The sequence below is a fragment of the Pagrus pagrus genome, assembly GCF_965226575.1.
Source record: "Pagrus pagrus genome assembly, chromosome: 12".
NCBI classification, from domain to species: Eukaryota; Metazoa; Chordata; class Actinopteri; order Spariformes; family Sparidae; genus Pagrus; species Pagrus pagrus.
This window is the reverse complement of record NC_140196.1, coordinates 13,265,203-13,279,930: the sequence shown is the minus strand read 5'-3', so window position 1 is coordinate 13,279,930 and position 14,728 is coordinate 13,265,203. Positions and strand designations below refer to the sequence as shown.

General features: G+C 39.5%; 3 protein-coding genes across 3 annotated transcripts; 1 reads left to right on the top strand and 2 right to left on the bottom strand.

Annotated features, from left to right (window-relative positions):
- Positions 1-2,096: 2,096 nt before the first annotated feature.
- LOC311266621 (uncharacterized protein) lies at positions 2,097-6,245 on the bottom strand. The gene is made up of 6 exons (XM_084369052.1): positions 6,158-6,245; positions 5,322-5,485; positions 5,033-5,129; positions 2,850-2,969; positions 2,693-2,771; positions 2,097-2,552 (listed from the first exon to the last, which is right to left on the bottom strand). The coding sequence occupies exons 2-6, from the start codon at positions 5,423-5,425 to the stop codon at positions 2,449-2,451; spliced, it is 504 nt and encodes a 167-aa protein (XP_084225178.1). The 5' UTR covers positions 5,426-5,485; positions 6,158-6,245; the 3' UTR covers positions 2,097-2,448.
- Positions 6,246-7,369: 1,124 nt separating this feature from the next.
- Positions 7,370-8,962, bottom strand: LOC311266116 (uncharacterized protein). The gene is made up of 5 exons (XM_084368307.1): positions 8,782-8,962; positions 8,532-8,628; positions 8,327-8,446; positions 7,701-7,779; positions 7,370-7,577 (listed from the first exon to the last, which is right to left on the bottom strand). The coding sequence occupies exons 1-5, from the start codon at positions 8,901-8,903 to the stop codon at positions 7,489-7,491; spliced, it is 507 nt and encodes a 168-aa protein (XP_084224433.1). The 5' UTR covers positions 8,904-8,962; the 3' UTR covers positions 7,370-7,488.
- A 1,584-nt stretch (positions 8,963-10,546) lies between these two features.
- LOC311266115 (uncharacterized protein) lies at positions 10,547-12,645 on the top strand. The gene is made up of 5 exons (XM_084368306.1): positions 10,547-10,727; positions 10,882-10,978; positions 11,064-11,183; positions 12,166-12,244; positions 12,337-12,645. Exons 1-5 carry the CDS (start codon positions 10,606-10,608, stop codon positions 12,423-12,425), a joined length of 507 nt encoding a protein of 168 aa, XP_084224432.1. The 5' UTR covers positions 10,547-10,605; the 3' UTR covers positions 12,426-12,645.
- Positions 12,646-14,728: the final 2,083 nt, after the last annotated feature.

The window sequence follows — 14,728 nt, the reverse complement described above, 5'->3', positions numbered from 1 at the left end:
TAGCTGCCATAAGAGAGGTGTGGGATAAGTGGGTGAAGCGGCTGCTTGTGGTTGCCCTCTCAGATTGCCTTGTTGGTTTATGCTGTTCACATTTGACCATTATTGGAAGTGACTTCAGTAAATTGCATTCAAAACTACTTTCTGTGCATTTGTGATACTTTCTTGGGCTATACAAGTACTATCTCTTGATAAAAAAAAATATTGTTTACCCTCTTAAGAAATAATAATAATAATAAAAATCTACTTTAGTAAAGAAAACATATATGACAGCTGTGTTGAAATAAAAACAAGTGGTGTCCACTGAATGAATGCAGTCTTTCTGCACCGCAAAAAGGGAAAATGCTGATATTTACACAGTTTCTGATGAATGACCGGTTGTTTCTTCATGCAAAATATGGATGGATTGAAAAACACTGGGTTAAAGTAACAATATGCAACTTAAAACTTTTGTACAGGTTTCTCGAAAGAACAGAGATACCTCCACGACGATGTTACATTTTAAAAGATAGCCTGCATGTTTTATAAAATGAATAAATCATTCGTCCAAAAACCTCTGGAGTAATTCAATGTGCATGTAAGGTCAAGGTTAGAAACTCTGTTATTGGTCTTTACATCATCTGGTGTGTTCATTTCTCTCTTCAGAAACGGGTCATAACTGGGTCACACATGAGCTCGCCCTGAGAATGACTGTAAAGGATTATTAACACAGTTGCATAATGCTTTGGTCAAACTACCCACAAGACTCTTGAACACTAAAACAATTATTCGTGCTCCATTTTCATTGTCTTCCTTCTCAACTGAGTACCATATAATGTTATGTCACATCACTGACGACAGAAAAATGATAATCATTGTGTTTTTAACTTTCAGACAGACATGCTGTATTTCAGTGATTGGACCAGTGAAATCATATGTTTAGCTGTAACACAGAAAAATAAAGATCCCAGGCCAAAGGATCTCACTGTCAGATTACACAAAAAGGGACCAAACGCAAGGCACACACGCAGGCAGGTAATGGAACAAAAAGCAAGCTTTAATAAACAATAAATAAAGCTGAAAAGCAATGTCTAATAAATCCAGAATCTAAAAAAGAAGCAACAACACGAGGCAGGCAAAAGGCAGATAAGAAAACCAGAGAAATCCAAGTAACAAAGGCAAAAAGTACAAACCAGGGATGATTGTAAAAAAACATACAAGGTCAGCCTTCATCAGGCAGGAGCAGACAATAATGAAGGTGGAAAAACGGACAAAGGGAGGAAGTAGAAAGGGAGACATGACACAGGAAGATATGACTTCAAAATTAAACAGGAAATAACAAAACCGCAAACTCACAAACTGACAGTCACTATATCTAACATTTTGTTGGGTGATGAACGATTTTGAATGTCAGTTTTGATTTTTTGCCACCGTTCAACAGTTCCAGTACAACTCTGCCAAATCACACGTTATAGTTCTGGACAATACAGGGAATGCTGTGAGCGCTAAATCGTACAATCATGGTAAAGTTATACAGTACAAGTATGTTGTCATTTTCATTCATCATTTTAATGTGTTTTATTTTGCAAACTATTCTCATCTACTAATTTATTTAATCAGAAACACACATTCCCTGCATTTTTACTAATGGTCATGTGTTGTCATTGTTGTTTTGCAATGCAGAAAATCACACATTAGCTCCGATTCTGCCGGCTGTGTGTTTGTGTGATTGCAGCAGTGAGATACCATTACATTAGTTATGCTTAGCAGCAGTAGTTTTTCCCCTGTGGCCTCTCTTTTTTTGTTCTTATCACATTAGGCTGGTAAAAAATATTTTAGTGATTTTGTCCAGCGACACAGGCTTCATGCTTGTCTTCGATTTTCTGATCCTAATGTGCTCCAAGCAATAAAGAAATGATTGAATGCTACGCAACAAAATGTTAAATAACATGACCACATCCACTGACGTCTTCTGCTCACTGTCAAGCCTCGATGTTCCACTTTGAAAATGTCCTGCCAGCTAATAAAAGTCATCTGACTTGTGGGTGACCATCACAAATGTTACCTTGTAAATCACAAATGCAATGATTTCACAGAATATAAAACAGTGGGTGGAAAAATTCAGTCAATTTATTTTTATCTCATGATGACGGCACAAAACAGCACAATTGATCATTGTCTTATATCTTATTTATCTTTAAGGCACTTTGAATAACATTTTTCTTGAATTTATATCTTGCATATAATAAAGTCTGGCTGTGAGTTAATGACATTTATCTATATTTGATAAGATCTCTTACATTTGACATGTTTCAGGTACAAAAACATGACCCAAATCAACATGGATTAACATGGTTGCATACATTTTCAAAAGCGTTACAAGCATTACGATACAACAGCAGCAAAACATAGCTATAATTGTATAACTGCATGTCGTTTTGCAGGTCACTGGCTATCGACCTCTTCAGTTGTTTAGGTGAAAGTTACGTTGGTCCTACAGGTGGCGAATCCGTAGCCGAGGCAAGCCCATTCACTGGTCATCTCCTCGAAGCCTGGTGCTAAGTTGAGGCCACTCGCTAAAAAACAAAAGATTGAAAATAAAATCATGTCACATTCATTGTATTATTTGCACACACAATGCCTCCACAAAGAGGAAAGAAAGTGTGTTCACGAACAGAAAAAACAATCGCGTTGGTTCAAGTTAAAGCTCACTCACCTGTCAGCAGGTCGTACACGTTGCAGTAGTTGAGGCCATCGTCGAAAAGGCTGGTGAAGGCGAGAGAGGTGGACTGAGCCTGACGCAAGCAAACAAAAATATGAGTTTATATTCTGTGACTAATTCATGTGAAGAAGTGAACATTAGTGTGACTCACAGACACGCGGCAGCTTTGGGTCAGGACGGTGGTATGGAGGTCGAACTCCAAGCTCTCAACCTGCATCTTGTCTGTGGAGGTGTGGTGGGCCTGGATCGATTCTTTGGTGGCTGAAACAAGCTGGAACGAAGGACAATACAGTTGATTATACACAATCTAATATATGATAACGAGAGTCATTTTGCACTGTGTAAACATGCTGAAAACTAACTGGCCTGGAGTATGTGTTGAAAATAAACATCACAATCAATCTTTTTTGAAGGCTTTCCACAAGATTTTAGGGGAGGCTGCAGGGATTTGCTCCCATTCGGCCACAAGAGAAGTGAATAAATGATTCCTGGCTTGATGTTAAATTAATCCCAAAGCTGTTTAATGAGGTTGGGGTCAGGTAAGTGCTTGCAAAAACAGTGGTTCCCAACATTTTTCCCTCAGGGACCCCTTTGAATAAACTGACAACCTCTGACAGGTCATGTTTTATGGATACTATATCCTATTACATTCAAAGGATAACAATAATAATACAGAACAACTGATAAACTCTACAACTTACCCAAATTGTGAACACAATAACCGCAGGAGATTTGTTTAAAACAAGTGATCTGGATGGTACTGAGCAGATTAATCCAGTGGATATTGCTTCACAGATGAGTTTTCCTGATATTTTTGGGAACATTACAATCAATTCTCTATCTGTATTATGTTAACATATTTAATCAGCTTCCATTTGGACATATTTAGTGTTTTCTTCTCGGCCATTGTACTATTAGCTCTTTCATTTATTTAACTATGTACTTTTCTAATGCAGGGTGAGGCCGGTCAGCAGAGTCTAGGCTCTGTGAATACAGCTTGTGTTTGTATCTTAAATAATAATGTAAACTCAACAAATACTGACAAAGATGAATGAAATATTGAGACGTAGGCTTACTGTTTATTAAAAAGAAAAAAAGTTTTCATACACCCATTAAATATGGAAGGCTTCCCGACCCCCTGTGAAGCTTTGGCGACCCCTAGTGGGGGTCAGGACTTTGTAAAATAAGCTGTAGCGTTACATTTTTCCAAGTTTTGAATCAAGGGGCAGAGGTCAATCTGTGAAAACAACTGCAGCCTTCAAGGGTGTGTCCACATACCTTTGGCCTTTGGCTATAATTTGAAATTAGAGTATTTTATTTAAGAAAAACGCCATATAACAACAAATTGAAGCTTAAACTAAATGCAGACTTGCAGACATGCTTTTCAAAGGCTATCCCCTGCTGTATGACTAGTGATAGAAAAAAATAACCAACTTTTAAACACAAACTATTAAACACTGATGTCACTCAGAACTGTTATAATGATAGTTTATTCTTGTTTGAATATATGGTCTAACGACGCTGGGCATCATGTGCTGTATGAACCTGTTTCAGACTGTTTTGTGATTTGCTATATAAATACTGCACAGCAAAAAAGGAGAGCTAGAACACTGAATACGAGAATAAAAATGAATAAGTGCTGGTGAAATTATCTGTCAAGGCAGCAAGATAATTTTACTTGACAAGAAATAACAAAGTAAGTTGTAATTCAGTCTAGAAGTAAGCAGCTCTGACAGCGGGCAAATAAGTGGAAAATGCTGGTTTTTTTAGGTCAAATTACTCTAGACGTGAGATGAGATCAGACGTGCTACAGAGCATGAGTGAAATACAGTGAATATCAGCAAATAATTCCTTTTTGCATTTCTAAATTTTAGCACACGCCTCCTCAAATGAAAAGGAGAATGACTTAATATTTGATAATTTATTGTAACCCATGCTGAGAATGTCATCCGGCTTCACACTGTATCTAATCTCTAAGTTACTGAGTTTCAAGATGTCCAGACCCATGGAGGCATAAAGGGCACATTCAGTTTAATATTATACCATGAAAAGATGGTGCTGCTGAAAAAACAGCATATAAAACATGATGATTATTGTCATATTTCCAAATCTAACACAACAAAGCATGGCAATCAGAGAGAGCTTTGCAGTGTAAGACTTCCCTTAATGCTTTCTGATATTCTTAGATGTTTCATTCAATGATGTTTGAAAACAAAGGCTTGTATTTTAATCACCAGTCAAAAAGAAAAAATCAGTGTTTTGCCTTTATATGTAGGGTAATCAAATGTAATTACATGTCAGCCACCAGAGAAGCAATCAAACGGCAGAACTTACTATATAGTGACATTTTCCGCAGGCTTTCGAAGGACTGAAGGCTCGAATCTGCTGCACCAGTTTGGTACCGACGTCAGCACACGGCAGCCCAAACAGCCTGCAGCAATTATCACAGCATGGACACATTATTCTTGAAATGACAGCAGACGTCAACAATTTGCTTCCAACTGATGTTTTTTCTTTTTATAATGTCTAATATTTGGTATTCCTGGCTGACAGCATTTTCTTTCTAGGCTTGAATACCACGACACAAAGAAACAGGAGATGCAGGCAGATAAGCGAGTCTTACCAGAGCGTCCTGCAGAAAGCATGGTAGGGAACAGGTATAGGTGAGGCGGCTAAAGAGACCAACAGGCCTGAGATGAGGGCAGAGGCTAGCAGCAGAGGCCTCATGGTGGCAGTGAAGAAGGTGTCCTCAACGTGGAGAAATTGAGAGTGTGCTGGCTGCTTGCTCTGCAGAGGGTAAAGTGTCTGAGCTTGTGACTGAGCAAGTGGCTACAATTTCCAAGGAAGCATCAAATCACAAATGCTCATCACGAGGGCAAGATCAAAATTGATCAGATGAAGGATGAGAGGCAGTCATCTTGTAGCGATTAGACTCCCCTCATGCCATAAGTCACGGCTGTTAGAGGTCATGTCAAGTTATATGCATATGTTTGTTTGCGAATGTTTACACAGTCTTTTTTCATAGATTTTGATTAAAGCACCTCAAATATTTTCTCTCAATGATTAAACGTAATGACTTAAACATAGCAAAGCAAAAGAGACCCTCAGTGAGAAGATTGGCTGTTTTTAATGTATGGTAGTTACTCTTAATACCTGTGACCGTGTCGGATTCCCCACGAAATTATAACATTGCAAGGGAATGTTAATAACTTCAGCTTTCTCAAGAAAATTACTATTACCGAGTTATCTGTTCAACAAAGTTTACTTTGTTTCACCATCGTCATATCACGTTTATTAATCTTACAGAGCCACAAATATGTACATGACCTTATCGCATCCTGCAAACAGCTGTGTTTAAAGAAGGAAGAAAGTATCTAAAAATATGTTTTTTTATTTGCTTCCAAACAAATGCACAAAAGCTAGCGAGATCTTTACAGCACGAGGCGGTGGTGCTCATACCACTCTTGTCCACAGGGGCCGCCAGAATCCACAAAATGAAAGTTCCTCATAGCAGCTTTAATAACCAAAAAGCTAAAGTTGGAAAAACATCCTTATTTATATAAATTGATGACGTTGTGACTGCATGAAGCACATAGGTGTCTGTCACTCCTTGCTGCTCTGATTATTCATGTGTTGCAGGCGCATGAAGGTCGTCAGCAATGAGCTACACCTGGGCCTGGTTTGATAAGCCTTTTTATCACCCTTCTTCTGCAGCCTGTCTCTCTCTGAGGCAAAGTCCCTCTCCCTTCACTCTTAATGGATCAAGGACATTATTTGCTTCGTTAATCTAGAGAAAATTAGGCGTACTCAACATGGTTCACCTGCCAAATTTAGTAAAACCTGGGGACCTTTTTGTTCACATGCTGAGGGGTTGGTGTTCGCTGCTATTCCAGAGAAACTGCTTTGATTGAATGTCTTTAACTATATATATTGTGTTTTTGTGTGTACTTGGAATGTTATCGATTAATTTATTTTCCTGTTATATGAATTTTATACAGTATTTGATCTTAACCATTTATAAGGGATCAACTTGTAGGTTGTTTTGTTTACTATTGTTTTGTTTAGATCTTGTCGTGCTTCCATTTTAAAAAAAATAAAACTTCTTTCTTAGTTGGCTGTTTGTTTGGTCTCCCATCTTTTTCACAGTTTTTCACCAGCTGTGACATTAACAATTTAAAATAAACAACATTTTCAGACAGAAACCTGCACAGTATGAAAAACACCATTAAAAACACAAAAACAGACATCACTTACCAACAAAAAATTCATTTAGATATTACTGCTCATTCACTTAGTGTAGTCTTGTCTCCTAAAGTGGCCACTGACCCAGATACAACCCTGTAAACAACTCATACAATGACAAATTGTTTGCCAGTCGGTCAACTGACCGCTTAATTTCTTACAATCAAATGTTACAGCTTGTCTTCTTCCGACTTCCCGTCAGGAGGTGTCAGAGGCTCATTTGCATCGCCCCGCTTTAACTGGATGACACGCTGGCGACGTCATATTACCACTGACACTTCCTGACCCTAACAACCAGTACCATTGAATTATACACCAGAGATGTTCACTTGCCCCAAGTCAAACCAGGTGCTTAGATATTAGCAGTGTGTGGCGCAGTGCATTCACCATTGTGGTAAAAATAAAAAAGCACACATGCAGAGAACGTAATAAAATTGTGGCTTTTTATTTGTATTTTTCTCAAGCACACATAAATCAGTTTACCAAAGAGAAAAGAATACTACATTTCTAATACAAATGTAACTATTCATGATCCATCTTCAAGCTTTTTAGGCTTTACAGGTGGCGAGTCCGTAGCCCAGGCAAGCCCACTCATTGGTCAGCTCCATGAAGCCTGGTGCTGAGGTGAGTCCGCTGGCTAGAATCAAAACAAAAACAAATGAAAATGAGGTCAGTCATGAGAGACAGTTCGTGCTCGGTAATCCTTAATAAGTCATTCATAAATTCATGTTGTCAGGTGATCCTGGCCCCTTTAACTTACCTGACAGCAGGTTAAAGAGGTTGCAGTAGTTAAGGCCGCCATCAAGAAGGGTGGTGAATCCCAGAGAAGCGGACAGGCCCTGGTGAGGAAGCAAGAAGAGCCCTTTAAACTGGGGTTTGTACACTGATACCAATGACTTTATTCAACTTCAACTTCAATATTTAGTAAAAAATAGGTTTTAAACAAAAGTTTGCCACTGATGAAGTGAAATTTGCCTCAAAACATGTCCCTATATTTCACTAAAATGTTACTTTCTGGGTGATTGTGTGTTATATTTAGCTAAATTAAATGAGTTATATATACTTGATAAAGATGTTGAGTTTTTGTTGTAGCATAAATAAAAAGAAACTTAGCTGTGAGCACATGAAAGGAAATGCTAAAGTAAGCCATCAAGGCTTATATATATATTTATATATTTATACTCTCTTCCCAACAGAAGGAAGGTAAAATGACAATGGCAGAAAATACAGACCAACTTTTGCATTTTAAAGTAGTTTATCACAGATTTTTAAAATCATTACTGAGCAAAAGAGATACACATTTAATTATATATATTTCTAAAGCTATAACTTTGCTTTCTATACAATGGAAGTCGCTGTTAAAGAACGAGCATCATTTATACTTACAGACACACGGCAGCCACCGGCCAGTATGGTGGGGCTGAATTTGAAGGTGATGGTCTCCGCCTGAAGGCCATCAGGAGAAGTGTGGTTGGCTAAGATAGATCGAGGGAGGGCTGCCACAAGCTGGAACAGAAAACCACACATCATCTCACTAAATATAATAAATTCTCTAACATTTAAATCTAAAATATCATCAAGTGTTTCTTACCGTGTACTGACATTCAGCACAGCCAACCAGAGGGTCGAAGGCTGTAATCTGTTGCATTAACGTGGTGCTGATTTCAGCACAAGGTGTTGCAAAGAGCCTAGAAAAAGTAAAGTAGCACAGTTTGGACACATTCATGCTTGAAACATAAAGAGCAGCAACAATTCAGAGTAAAATGTGTCAAGCTCTCATTGAAGATTCCTGAGACAGAGACATGAAACAACTCCATCAGAGCCAGATCAGCAGTACTCACCACATGGACCTGCAGAAGGCATGGTAAGGAGCAGGGACGGGAGCAGGAGCAGGAGCAGGGGCGGCAGCTAAAGAGCCAAACAGTCCTGCGAAGAGAGCGGAGGCCAGCAGCAGAGTCATCATGGTTGAATAATGAAGCAGGTTTCTTTCTCCTGTAGAGCAGAGCTGGAGTGTGAGGGAGTGCTGAGAGGATTGGCTGACTGACTGCTTCTCCAGCGAGCCAATTTATACTAAATATCAGGCTCGTCATGAGGCCCAGTAATGATCCCTGTAATTGATTTGGTGAAGGATGTGACTCGTGTGTCTTGTGGCCATTGTCTGACCTGGTTGTCTTGTGCTGATTGTCTTTCATTACACAAAAAAACACCTCCACAAGCACTCAAGCACATCACATGTTTATTATTTTATAATGCCTCTAAAATGACAATTTAAGATGACTTGATAAAATCATGATGTCAGAGGAACACGGAAACAAACATCAATGTTTAGAAGTCAGTTTTTTGATTAGACAATCTCTTTAATATTAAGGGGTCAGTTAATCCACATTTCAAAGAAAATTAAATGAAACAAAAATAAAAAAGATATTTTCTGATCAAGCCATGTAAATAATTGTGACCTTTAAGCAGAGGATATTCATATTCCTTCCCTCAGTAAAAGTACTAATACTAATTCCTGACCGAGACTTGGCTCTCTCTGGATGCTTGGAGGAGTCTTTAATTCTCCCTTCACACATTCACACACATTTAATGATGGGCATTGTAGTGGCAAGAAAACATATTCTCAAAGACTGGAAGACACAAACTCCACCGTGTGTTAGAAAATGCTTACACAAACTTATTTCAGTTATTTAATCATTTCAAATCATTTAATCATTTAAAATGTCAACATAAATGTGAAGAATCCTGAGATCCCTTTTGGCAACATTTGGACTCCAGTTGTATTTTTATATGGATCAGGTCTTTTCTTTCTTTATTTTGATTTTGTTTGCACCAAATCCTGATTGTTGTAGCCTGTTTAATAATGTTGGTGACATGTGCTGCTATGATCTGTTGTGTCCTTGATTTGTGGCTAAGACAAACTGCGCTTGTTTATTTGTGTTTGTAATTATTACTTTACCAATGACATGTGAAGAGTTTTCAAAATATGATGTCACGTTAAAGATTCAACTTTACAGTTTATACAGGTACAGGAAATGATTAGTTAAGAGACTGACAGAAAATTAATTACTATAGCTCTAACTTCACAAATGTAAATATTTGCTGCTTTTCCTATTCATTGTTCTAACAATTTGAATGTGTTTTCAACAATTCTGAGGTTTGTACAAACTACAGTTTGACAAAAAACAACAAAAAAAAAAAAAAACCACTCACACCAATCCTTTACAAAATGGGCTTTTACATTCACATATGAGTACTAACAATCAAATGATTTAATATAATATATATATGATTTAATATATGACTGACAACAGTCACAGAAGACATGTTTCTGCAACAGGTAGTTTTACTTGTAGTACATTGTCCTTATCATACTTACACACATAAAGTTATCAACATGTGATGTGCTTGAGTGCTTGTAGAGGTGTTTTTTTGTGTAATGAAAGACAATCAGCACAAGACAACCAGGTCAGACAATGGCCACAAGACACACGAGTCACATCCTTCACCAAATCAATTACAGGGATCATTACTGGGCCTCATGACGAGCCTGATATTTAGTATAAATTGGCTCGCTGGAGAAGCAGTCAGTCAACCAATCCTCTCAGCACTCCCTCACACTCCAGCTCTGCTCTACAGGAGAAAGAAACCTGCTTCATTATTCAACCATGATGACTCTGCTGCTGGCCTCCGCTCTCTTCGCAGGACTGTTTGGCTCTTTAGCTGCCGCCCCTGCTCCTGCTCCTGCTCCTGCCCCTGCACCTTACCATGCCTTCTGCAGGTCCATGTGGTGAGTACTGCTGATCTGGCTCTGATGGAGTTGTTTCATGTCTCTGTCTCAGGAGTCTTCAAATGAGAGCTTGACACATTTTACTCTGAATTGTCGCTGCTCTTTCTGTTTCAAGCATGAATGTGTCCAAACTGTGTTTCTTTACTTTTTCTAGGCTCTTTGCAACACCTTGTGCTGAAATCAGCACCACGTTAATGCAACAGATTACAGCCTTCAACCCTCTGGTTGGCTGTGCTGAATGTCAGTACACGGTAAGAAACACTTGATGATGTTTTAGATTTAAATGTCAGAGAATTTATTATATTTAGTGAGATGATGTGTGGTTTTCTGTTCCAGCTTGTGGCAGCCCTCCCTCTGTCTATCTTAGCCAACCACACTTCTCCTGATGGCCTTCAGGCGGAGACCATCACCTTCAGATTGAGCCCCACCATACTGACCGGTGGCTGCCGTGTGTCTGTAAGTATAAATGATGCTCGTTCTTTAACAGCGACTTCCATTGTATAGAAAGCAAAGTGATACAGCAGTCAGATGCTTTTATAAAACTGAAGTCATAGCTTTACAAGAAGATGAACTGTTTTAAAATTGAAACAAAACAGCCATTGTCATTCACTGTCCTTCTCATTTATAAATACTTACAGATATGTTCTGTTTTCTGAGTTTAAAATGACTGCAGGCTTGATGGCTTATTTTAAAGTTCACTTCTCTGGGCTCACAGCCACGTTTCTACAGCAAAAACTCAAAATCTCACCAAGTATATTTGTCTTTTTTCTAGTCAGAAGAAAATAACATTTCAGTGAGATAGACCTGTTTTTCAGGAAAAAAATCACTTCACCACAGGCAGATTTTATTTAACTTGTTACAAGAAAGAAACACCTTGTATTCATTGTTCTCTACTTCATTTTGAAGTGGCTTTCTTCCAGCGATGAACTGCTGCCAAAGAAACAGGTTGACAGAGGATATTATAATATGTGTGCATACCTCCGTCGTGACAGTCCCTTTATCCACATCAAATTGTAGTCACCCATAGATACAGCCACCTAAACACGGCTGATTATTTCATCAAGATGCAATTTTACTCCCTGAAAATTAACAATAATGTCGTGAAAGACCCTAATGAGAAAAAATTCCTTGATGAGGTCAATAGAATGAGGTCTATTCTGGGCTGAGACCCATCCTCCATCCAAGCTTTGTGGATGTTCAGTATGTTTTTGTGTAATCCTTCTGACAAACCAACTAACCAACAAACGGACGCTGGTGAAAACATATTGTCCTCGGCGGCGGTAATAACCAAAGAAAACCTTCAACTAAATATGGACTCACAAGGTGGCATCTATTTATTATCAGTATTACTTTGTTACTGTGTTGAAAACCACCAGTAAAGTCATTGGTATCAGTGTACAAACCCCAGTTTAAATGGATCTTCTTGCTTCCTCACCAGGGCCTGTCCGCTTCTGTTGGATTCACCACCCTTCTTGATGGCGGCCTCAACTACTGCAACCTCTTCAACCTGCTGTCAGGTGAGTTCAGGAGCCGGGATCACCCGACAACATGAATTTATGCAAGACAAGGAGTACTGAGTGTTAACTGTTTGTTTTTGTTTTGATTCTAGCGAGTGGACTCACCTCAGCACCGGGCTTCATGGAGCTGACCAATGAGTGGGCTTGCCTGGGCTACGGACTCGCCACCTGTAAAGCCTAAAAAGCTTGAAGATGGAAATTCCTTCACCAAGTCAAGTCATGACTTTGTGGAAACAGCGTCATTCCTTAGAGATGCTTGAATTATTAAAGCCAAAGCTGCTGAACTTGAGCAAATAATGTCATGAATTTGTTACATTTTAATTGGAAATGTAGTTTTTTTTCGCTTTGGTAACTCATTTGTGTGTGCTTGAGAAAAATACCAATAAAAAGTTGCAATTGTATCACTCTCTCTGCTTGTGTGCTTTCATTTTCACCACAATGTGGTAATCATTTGTGACCTCTTCTGATCCGGACGACATGTACATCTACATCTACAGCTGTAATATCGCAGGGTTTTCATGCCACACACACACTGCTGATACATAAGTATCTGGTTTGACTGGAGGCAAGTGAACATTTACACTCTAAATTTACTCTTCATATCAGGCTACAGCATTAAGGCCATGTTGCAGGCCATGTTTGAGGCATTGTCCATGATTGCCAGCAGTTTAGCATCCTGTCCTCCACTACCTCCTCCAGGGTGATAAGCTTAGAGCCAACAACAGGTCCCTGTACTCGTCCTCCCTCCCGTCCTCTACACGCCCCACAATGGCCGTGTCTTCAGAGAATTTCTGCAGGTGACACGACTCGGCACTTAAAGTCTGCAGTGTAGGTGGTGAAGAGGAAGGGAGACAGCACAGTAACCTGGGGGGCGCCAATGTTGCTTATCAGACCGTCAGACACACAGTTCTGTAATCTCACAAACTGCAGTTTGCCCGTCAGATAGTCATCGACCCATGTGACGAGGTGAGAATCCACCTGCATGTTCTCCAGTTTGGCCTTCAGCAGCCTGCGCTGGATGGTGTTAAAGAACATGACACGGACAGTGGTGTTGGGTCTATCCAGGGAGGAGTAGGCTTCCTGCAGCAGGTAGATGATTGCATCGTCGACCCCAACATGCGGCTGATATGCAAACTGTAGGGGGTCTTGTGATGGGCACACTTTGGTCTGCGGTGTGCTAGAACTAGTCTCTCCATGACCTTCATGATGTGAGAGGTCAGTGCAATTGGCCTGTAGTCAACCAGTGCCACAGGATGTCCTTTTTTTGGCACTGGAACGAGGCAGGATGTTTTCCAAAGCACTGGCACTCTCTGAAGGTGGAGGTTCAGGTTGGTGATAGCTGGTGTCTGCTGCAGGGGTTGGTGTGGGGGCTGTGTGGGTTGTGTCCTGGAGTCGTTGCTCAGAGGAGCAGCGGGGGGGCTGCTGGGGGTGGGGGAGCTGGAGTCAAACCTGTTGAAAAAGTGGTTGAACTCATTTGCTTGTTGTTCATTTCCCTCAGCTGCTCCTCCACCTTTCCTCTGGAGGCCGGTTAGCTCTCTCATCCCACTCCATACGTCCCTGGTGTTGTTGTTCTCCAGTTTGTATTCCAGTTTTCTCCTGTCGTTGTCCTGCTCTCCCTGATGCTGTGTTGGAGTTCTCTTTGAACACACTTGAGCTCTGCTGGGTCCCCTGACCTGAAGGCCCCTTATTTAATCATTCAACGTTTCTTCAACAATTCTGAGGTTTGGACTGTTGGTTGGACAAAAGAAGCACTGTAAATGTGTCACACTGAGTAATTGAGATGATGTTGGTCAATATTTGCAGAATTTTTAAGATAAGATAATCCTTTATTAGTCCAACAATGGGGAAATTTGCATGATAACAGCAGCAAAGGGGATAGAGAGCATTTAAAACAGTAATAATAAACCAGTAAAAAAATATAAGTAAACAAGCAGTAAGAACAATACAGACAACATAAATAAGAAACAATACTCCATTGCACATTGAGATGCTAAAATTGCCCATCGGGATATTGAGATTGCAGTTAGAAGTCAGTTTTGATGTGTGTGTGTGTGTGTGTGTGTGTGTGTGTGTGTGTGTGTGTGTGTGTACTAATTAATCCAGAAGAGCATTGTTAACAATGTGTATTTTATTTGGTAGAGAGTAGTTCAAATTAAAACTGTTCACAGGATTACTCAAAGTAACAGGATGCCGTGTCTGAAAAGAAAGAAACATGGTTGTTGATATCTTTCAATTAAATCTGCATTTATCAAGATTATATTGGGGTGTCCACAGAAAATATACCTGTAAACCTGAGCTGAAAAAAACAAAGCTTAGTAGGTCAGTGGATGACCATCAGACACTCAAAGTGTAAAAGAAGAATAAGATGATTTCATGCATATGGTCATTTGTTCTTCATGTGGTCACCGTGAATACTGTACAATGTGAAGCCAACAAAAGGACGATGATTTGTGAAAGATTACTGTGTAATTGAAGTGTCATGCG

Excerpts from the sequence above, each read along its gene's own strand:
- LOC311266621 (XM_084369052.1), bottom strand. The coding sequence starts at position 5,425 with ATGAGGCCTCTGCTGCTAGCCTCTGCCCTCATCTCAGGCCTGTTGGTC. Across the intron at positions 2,772-2,849 it reads CCCAAAGCTGCCGCGTGTCT|GCTCAGTCCACCTCTCTCGC; the intron begins GTGAGTCACACT and ends TGCTTGCGTCAG. Across the intron at positions 2,553-2,692 it reads CGTGTACGACCTGCTGACAG|CGAGTGGCCTCAACTTAGCA; the intron begins GTGAGTGAGCTT and ends TTTGTTTTTTAG.
- LOC311266116 (XM_084368307.1), bottom strand. The coding sequence starts at position 8,903 with ATGATGACTCTGCTGCTGGCCTCCGCTCTCTTCGCAGGACTGTTTGGC. Across the intron at positions 8,629-8,781 it reads GCCTTCTGCAGGTCCATGTG|GCTCTTTGCAACACCTTGTG; the intron begins GTGAGTACTGCT and ends TACTTTTTCTAG. Across the intron at positions 7,578-7,700 it reads CCTCTTTAACCTGCTGTCAG|CCAGCGGACTCACCTCAGCA; the intron begins GTAAGTTAAAGG and ends TTTTGATTCTAG.
- LOC311266115 (XM_084368306.1), top strand. The coding sequence starts at position 10,606 with ATGATGACTCTGCTGCTGGCCTCCGCTCTCTTCGCAGGACTGTTTGGC. Across the intron at positions 10,728-10,881 it reads GCCTTCTGCAGGTCCATGTG|GCTCTTTGCAACACCTTGTG; the intron begins GTGAGTACTGCT and ends TACTTTTTCTAG. Across the intron at positions 12,245-12,336 it reads CCTCTTCAACCTGCTGTCAG|CGAGTGGACTCACCTCAGCA; the intron begins GTGAGTTCAGGA and ends TTTTGATTCTAG.